We start from the raw sequence: 8,441 nt of genomic DNA, 5'->3' as shown, positions 1-8,441 counted from the left end.
TCCATCCATCCATCCATCCATCCATCCATCCATCCATCCATCCATCCATCCATCCATCCATCCATCCATCCATCCATCCATCCATCCATCCATCCGACACGTATATGATCAATATCAGTATTTACGTCTGATAGATTATTCAGTATATGGAATATCTGATCCAGAGCCACACAGCATTCTGGGAGATGTAGGCAGAGGAAAGACTTTAGCTGCTCAGCCTCTCACATCGAGCTAAGAAATGTTGGAATCGACTGACCTTCTCATTCTCTGGTTGCCTAGCGACCCACTCATTCTCTGGTTGCCCAGCGACCCACTCATTCTCTGGTTGCCTAGCAACGACCTGTTGAGTAAAATGCCCCCCGCAGCAGTTTAAGGTTTCACTGTGATGCCTCACAGCTGCTTAAAAAAAAACAAAAAACAAAGGGGTGGAGAGGAAAGGTTTGGCTTCATTTCAGATATTTAAAACCGAATCGATGTTAATATCGGATCGGTGCATCGGTGACCTTTCCGACGTTTATCTCCACATCAATCCGCGAGTCAACCAAAGTTGACCTGTTATCTGTCAGCAGACCTGCTACGTCCTGCAGAGATGCAGGGAAAATGGCTGCCGCACCGTTATGAGCTTGTAACTTCCACACGTGTCACTCTTTTATCTCTTCCAAGAAAAACAAGAAGAAGAAAACATTTCGGCGGCCTCCGGTTAGTCCGCCCTCTTATCCCAAATCCCCCCCCCCACCTCTCCACCTCCATCACCATCTCCTGCCTTGTGATATCAGAGTTTTCTCTCATATTCTTTTGACTTATTCAAGATTTCAACCGGCTGTGTTTCGTTTTTAATCTAAAAAAAAATAAAAATTCTGCTCTTGTGAAATTTTGGGGGCTGAGGCTGATAAGCGTCTGCTGGTTGGCTTGGTTTGATAAACCCATGGAAATTCGGTCAGGTGCTAATCGAGACCAGATTAGAGATTAGCCCAACGTGTGTGTGTGTGTGTGTGCGCACATTTGAGGTGAGCGGTGGGTTATGTGCTGATTAAATGAAAAGAAGAAGAAGAAGAAGATGAGAGAACTCAGGCATACCTCACATGTGAGCCAGTTTGTCGATAGCAAACCGAATTGGCGTCCATTTTTCCCTGTTTGTGCATGTGTTTAGGCCTCACACACACACACACACACACGCCTCCTTCATCATCACAGTGTTGATTTACTCCTCTTTCTCCTCTCCGGGGTTCCTCGGTTGCCCAGCGCTGCCATTATCAGCTCTCTGTAAATCAGCCATGTTTGACGAACCTGCTCTTTCAACCTGGGATCAATACCAGGTCGTTATCAGGCCAGCGCTGGCTAATAAAGGCAGGGCCTGTTATCCGCCATCTGGACGACACACACACACACACACGCACACACACACACACACACACACACACACACACACACACACACACGTTTGCGTGGCTATCTTTGTAGGGACTTTCCATTGACTTCCATTCGCGTCTACAGCCTAAACCCTTTTCCTAACCCTAACCATCACATACCTAACCCTAACCAAAACTCAATTCACACCTTAGTCCTAACTCTGACCCCTGACCCTAAAACAGGGTTTCCCTTTGTGGGAACCAGGCTTCGGTCCCTACAAGGAGCAATTGGTCCCCACAACGTAGTGTCAGGAAAATCGTCCCCACAAGGTTTTACAAACAAACGCGCGCGCACACACACACACACACACACACACACACACACAGTGATAACCAGCCTGATAACTTTAGCAAGAAAAACACATTCTAGCAGTCAGAGGCTGAGCGCTCGCCGCCGGTTTATTAACGTTCATCGAAAGCGTAATTTATTAAGAATCATCTGTTCTGCACGTCTCTTCTCTTTTTTTTTCTTTTCTTTTCCTCTTTTTCTCAGAATCGCTCTTCAGTTGCAGCGACCTGCAAAAACAACAAGTTCCTTTTTTTCTTCTTCTTCTTCTTCAAACAATCATTTTTACACATCACAGGAAGTGTGATAAAAATCCACTTCTGGCCCGATAAGTCGGCACGTCACCTCCTCCTGACCTCTAATTGTCGTACCAACGTCTGAGCCAATCAGCGGGAATTTTTTAGATATCTTTTTTTGTCTTGCAAACTGATTTTTTTTCTGTCTCTTTTTGCAGTTTTTCATCAGAGTGTGATGGGCGGTGATAGAAAAAGTGTGCGTGAGGCGTAAAGGAACAAACGACAGAGGCGGTAATCTCGGGTTTCATCGTGATAAACAGCTCAAGACTATACACCGGATTAGCAGCAACAGTCATTTCTTCACAGTCAGGATTCGCTGCTTTGTATCTGTCCGTGTAATTTAACAGCTCTCTGCCTGTTGGCTTAACAAAAGGAGCGCTGTTTGCTTTATAAAATAAAAATATGACGTCTTTATTGCACGCGGTGGAGACGATTGCTTTGGGTTTTTATTCATTACAATAACTGGAATAACCCAGAACAATGGGAAGAAACGTCACCAAAAAGTGTCTGGGATGCCGTTTAGTGAGTCCTGTTGGCGGATCTGACCCGTGTTGCGTAGAACCGGAACCGGGGTCAGAGGGGGCTGCATGCGATCGGACCATTTAGCATGTAGCAGAAAGGAAACATTCAAGCACACAAAGGATAAAGTCGGAGGGCTGTCGGAGTTGGGAGGCGAGAGAATGCTGGGTGACTTTGCCCTGCAGGTGTGACAGGGGAAGTTCAGCTTATCAGATTGATGGAAACTGCCTCGCTGAGGGGGGAGGAAGAGGAGGGAGGGCGAAGAAAAGGGGGGTGGGAGTTGGCAGAAAAGTGTCTGTCGACTCCTCCTGATACCTGCCTCCCTGTCTCAGATGATATGGGAGATAATATTGATAATATTAAACGCAATAACTGTGTCTGCAGCTCCCCTCGTGCTGCAGCCCCTGCAGGATAAAATCAATGTGCCATTCAATGTGATTTATAGCTGAAAATAATGGCACTGTTTAGGCAAGGGGGGAGCTGTGTGTGTGTGTGTGTGCGTACAGTACATCTTGTGTGAGGATTTGAAACGGTTGGAAAGTGGACGTGACGTGAAACTGGATGTCTGCGTCTCTCTTTTTTTTTTAAGCGGCCTCTCGACTCTTTCGTTAATAACGACGGAGCGCGAAGGCGTCACGGGGCGTTTATGGCCCGTATCGATCGGGCGCTATCGCTGTTTATCGGAGCGGGAATGCAAGGGTAAACATGGCCTTTGTGCACACGGCTGCGGCGTTATCGGGGCGGGGGCCGCAGATTGGGCGGGATTTGGGAGAAGAGGAGAAAGGAGGAAGTTGAAGTCTAGAGTTTTTAGAATGGCGAAGGCGATTATAACGACTCGGAGAAAAACAGATTTAAGTTTTTCAGGCTCGGATGACAAGTTTTTAAAAACATCCTTTGACCAAAAACATGTTAGGTTGGTACACTGCAAAAACACAGTGTACCAAACACAGTTATTGGTACGATGTACCAATAACTCTGGTCTAGTTTTTAGGTAAATATCGTTCACTTGATTAAGAGATAACTAACTTATACGTAACTTTTTAGCACGAAATATGAGCTTGTTTTAAGTCAGTAGTTCATAAATAATCATGAAAAATTACTAGTTCCATTAGCGAATTATTATAATTTCTCTTATTACAAGACATTTTCCCTGTGTTATAAGTGAAATAATCTGCCAGTCAGTAAAACTCGGCTAGCTTAAGCTCAGCTAGGTATGATGTGCCAGGATAAATGAAAGTAATGAAAGCTAAGCTAACTAATTTAGCTAGCTAAGCTAAATTAGGCTAACCTATCTAAAATTTCTTCAGTGAGGAAAGCTGAGCCAGGGCATGTAAGCTACGCTAGGATAATCTAATGGGAACAAAGCTTAGCTGTGGTTGAACTCAGTTGATGTAATTTATAATATGAAATGCTAAACTGAGCGAAAGCAAATCTTAGTTATGTTGAGGCAAAACAAGCTTTGCTAAGCTAGACTAAATTTACCTTGATTATGTTTAGCAGGTCAAACTGTACTAAGGCAAACTTAGTGGAAGTGGGTTACAAACCAAAATAAGCTAAAATAAACTAACTTGAGGTAGGATAAACTGAGATAGAGCACAAACGTGTCCTAATCTAAGCTTAGATAAACAACCAAACCTTCAACGATGAGCAGTTTTAGAAATATGTTGTTGTTTATCGGATTCTTGGCCAAATATGAAAAAAAAACATAATTCTTTAGCTGAATTTGGACTTTTTGCCAAGTTCTCAAATGTGACTTTTTGTTGACTCAGGCCAAATAAATCTTGCTAAACTTTATTTTTGTAACATCCTGTTGGTAACAACACCTAAAGATCCAATCTAAAATCAGCTCTTTGCTAAAGTTTGTTGTGTTGACAATCTTAGACGAGCTTTTTTTTTGCCTTAATGACTCATAACTCAAAGTTAAGTGATTGTAACATTCCTCTGAAACGGCCCTGGACCGAAATTTAGAGAAAAAACAACCAGAAAAACTGCAAATAAATAAAACCGATGGCTCCAGAATTTCATCCGGTTATCGTTATTAAGGAGGCTAATCCTGACGTGTCAGACCCAGTTCCATGCAGTCAGCTGACCCTTGGCCTGATGATGTTGTAAGAAAGATCCCCGGTCAGATATTGTGATATGCAATGATGCAACTATCAATCTAATCTAACGAATCATGACTTGTGCTAATAGGGAGAGGCCCAGAGGTCTGATGGACTCACTGATACCAGCAGGCAAAGTTCAGGGTTGATATGTGTCTCTCACACACACACACACACACACACACACACACACACACACACACACACACACACACGCACAGCCTGATATTCTGAACCCAGCATGCCCATGATGTCTTTGATCAGGCAGCAAGAGGCTGGCTAATCAGCTTGATCAATGACGGGGATATCAGAGCTGATTAGCGCAACACAGGCCGCCTCAGTTTCTCCTGAAGGTGACGGCGGGATGGCAGGAAGCGGAGCAGATGGAAAGATTAGAGGGAGGGAGCGTTGCACAAGACCTGCCTTCATGCAGGGAAGGAAGGGGAGAGAAAGGCAGACAAAAAGAGGAACGAGTGGAGAGCACTGCAAAAACACAGCTGCTCGAGTTTCTAGTGCAAATATCTGTGAAACAAGACAAAACTAACCGACATGCAACTTTTCAGCAACATAGAAGAGCCTGTTTTAAGGCAGGGTGTCCAAAATCACCGAGTCAAAAGTACTGGTGGGTCAAAAAAATGTGAACTGAGTCAATAAAATTGAAACATCACATTTTGTCAGGTTCCATCGTTACACGTCAGATTTTTTTTTATCAATGTTTCATTTACGATGTTTGATGTTAAAATAAATAACAAGCTAAAATAAAAATCAAGCAGTTAAAGATTTGATTACAGCAATTTAATATAGCAAGTGTACACTTCTATACACTTTCTATATTTATTGGAGTTTAATCAATTAAATAAAAGCTGATTTAGGCCCAGTAAAGTTTGCTTTTCAGTTAAAAAGCTTGGTAATAAAAAGATAAATACTTTGTGTTGTACTTTACATTTTCTATTGTTGGAAAACCAAATTGGCTTTAATTTTACCCTGATTACTAATAAAAAACTTGCATCTAAACTTTCAGGGCTAATTTGTGTCATTCTTGAGTTGCAGTTGAAGACGACGCAAAATCACTCAGAGGGCCACAAATGGCCCCCGAGCCGCACGTTGGACACACCTGTTTTATGTAAATAAGTCCTTATTAAGTACAAGTTTCACTACAATAAGATATTTTCCCAATTCTCTAATAATCTGCCAGTGAACTAGAACGTTTTCATCAATATTAAGGAATTATTAACTTAAAACCTCTTTATACTTTTAATTAGTTACTTGTGAGTTTTATCTTATTTTAATTATACTAAGATATTTGTAAGGCTGCACAGTGGCGCAGTTGGTAGAGCTGTTGCCTTGCAGCAAGAAGGTTCTGGGTTCGATTCCTGGCCCCGGTCTTTCTGCATAGAGTTGGCATGTTCTCCCTGTGCATGCGTGGGTTTTCTCTGGGTACTCCAGTTTCCTCCCACAGTCCAAAAACATGACTGTCAGGTTAATTGGCCTCTCCAAATTGCCCCTAGGTGTGAGTGTGTGTGTGCATGGTTGTGTGTCTCTGTGTTGCCCTGTGACAGACTGGCGACCTGTCCAGGGTGACCCCGCCTCTCGCCCAGAACGTTAGCTGGAGATGCACCAGCACCTCCCGACCCCACTGAGGGACAAGGGTGTAAAGAAAATGGATGGATGGAAGATATTTGTAACAAGTTTTGCTGGATGACAAATTGTCTCTGAAGTTACTGCGATAAATGATAATATTGTTTTTATTTTATACCATTTTTCAATAGCATAATAATAACACATTCTGAAAGATCAATATTAAATTCTAATAAACATTTAACACTGGAAGAAATTTAAAACGGCCAAAATTGATTAAAAATAACAACAGAAACAACAAATTAAATTAATTATGAACCTTCTGTCAACGAAAACGTTTAGTTGAGACCAAATCACCAGACTGAAGACTTTTATCATCCAGTTTTTGGTAGAAATAAAGAAGAGAAAAGCGATAAATCATGCGATTATTATTATTGTGACCGTCCTAGATATTTGCATTATGAGCTGGACCCAAAATACCTGGTAAGATTTTTGTGTTTTTGCAGTGAAGGTTGAAGATGAAGCGTCGACTCTCTGATTCTGTGGAGTTATAATGAAAATCAAAGGATTCATGTGTGTGTGGTGAGGCGTTGTGTTACAGAAAGTCATTTCACTGCTGCCTTTGATCAGCAGAAAGGAAGAATACACACACACACACACACACACACTCTGGGATTTGATCTGTGTGCTGGGATTCAGCTGGAGCTCTTTGTATTTCCAGAGTCGGGGACGCAGGACTCAGGAGGAGGACCCGACGATGACGATGGCGAAGGGGAGGAGCCGGCTGCTGTGCAGAGCGGCGGCGAGGAGGAGGAGGAAGGGGAGGAAGAGGAGGAAGTGTTACAGTGGAGAGGTCCAGGTGAGAGTCGCCACACTGGTACAGTCATGGTTACACCCTGCATTTTAATTAACTTTATATTTTGATAATCTGAGGTTGTTTTCACATCTGATTGCTTCGAAAGTGCAGTTCGCTTTCACACTGCGATCAGCCAAACTGTACTGTAAAAACACAAAAGTCTTACCACGTATTCTTTGTCTAATTGTACTAGATCACTAGAAATATGTACTAGAAGTTCTGGTATTGCTTTGGTTGTATTTACCCAGAATGCCCTGCGTTGTAGTCCACTTCCTGCTTTTGGAGCGGTCTCCGATCCACTTGGTGTTCACATTCGCATTCGAACCACACCAGAGTTCACTTCAACCAAAGTGAAGCCGAGGTTTTTAGGGGGACCAGAGTTTGCTTTTTTTCGTTTCCCTAAACGAACCGGACTTTGATTAAACCCGACGAAACACGGCTGGTGTGAATTCACCTAAACCTGAAAAACATCAACGTTTAAAAACGGATTGTTTCTGCCAGAGCAGGTTGTGGACGGGCTTCCCTTCATTATTCCCAATTAAAACCTACATGTTAACTTCTGGACTTTGACTAGGCCAGTGGAAGTCCTTGATTCTTTTCTTTCCATGCATTTTGCTTCCATTTCTTCCTTGTTCTTTTTTCCCTTCATTGTGTTTTTCTCATTTACTTCTGTGGTTTCCTTCCTTTTACACTTCCTTATTGGAGTTTATTCGTTCTTTCCTCCTTGTATCCTTTATTTTCCCGTCTTTATGTCTTTCCATGTTTGTATCCTTCCTTCTTTCCTTCTCCTGTTTTTCTCTTCCCAGGTTGCATATTTGAACCTGCTGCTGTGAATCTGTCAGCTCTGAACATTAGTATTTTATATTTCAGAACAAACGTAAAGCTTTCATTTTGTCGAGTGGATTGTCGCCTCCGTTTTCTTCTTCTTGTTCTTCTTCTTCTTCTTCTTGTTCTTGTTCTTCTTCTTGTTCTTCTTCTTCTTCTTCTTGTTCTTCTTCTTCTCTTGTGTCCTCGTTCTCTGAGGTCTTCCTGGTCCTGTTGTGTTGCTACAGACGTGAATGTGACAAATTAAAGTCGCAACAAAAAAAAAACAAAAAACAAAAAAAACACACACACGGCTGAGAGCAGATAAGAAGTAAATAATTTTATTATTTATTTCCTCTCTTATCGAGCTGCGTTCGGTTATTTATTTCTCTCTGTCTGTTGTCTTCAATGAGTTAAACAATGCAGGAAGATTACTGCACTATCTCGCATTATTTCCTTTTCAAGCTGTGCACGTTTTATGTACGTCCGTGCGCCTCTCCTCTCTCTCCCCGTGTGTGTGTGTGTGTGTGTGTGTGTGTGTGTGTGTGTGTGTGTGTGTGTGTGTGTGTGTGTGTGTGTGTGTGTGTGTGT

General features: G+C 42.4%; 1 protein-coding gene across 1 annotated transcript in view; it reads left to right on the top strand.

Annotated features, from left to right (window-relative positions):
• zfpm1 (zinc finger protein, FOG family member 1) overlaps window positions 1-8,441 on the top strand; it is a 108,127-nt gene that overhangs the window by 56,972 nt on the left and 42,714 nt on the right. Inside the window, exon 3 of the mRNA XM_008412557.2 lies at window positions 6,912-7,049. Within this exon, the coding sequence (XP_008410779.1) occupies window positions 6,912-7,049 (138 nt within the window). The remainder of the gene's footprint in view (window positions 1-6,911; window positions 7,050-8,441) is intronic.

This window comes from Poecilia reticulata, linkage group LG6 (genome assembly GCF_000633615.1).
Source record: "Poecilia reticulata strain Guanapo linkage group LG6, Guppy_female_1.0+MT, whole genome shotgun sequence".
NCBI classification, from domain to species: domain Eukaryota; kingdom Metazoa; phylum Chordata; class Actinopteri; order Cyprinodontiformes; family Poeciliidae; genus Poecilia; species Poecilia reticulata.
This window is presented reverse-complemented; position numbering and strand designations above follow the sequence as displayed.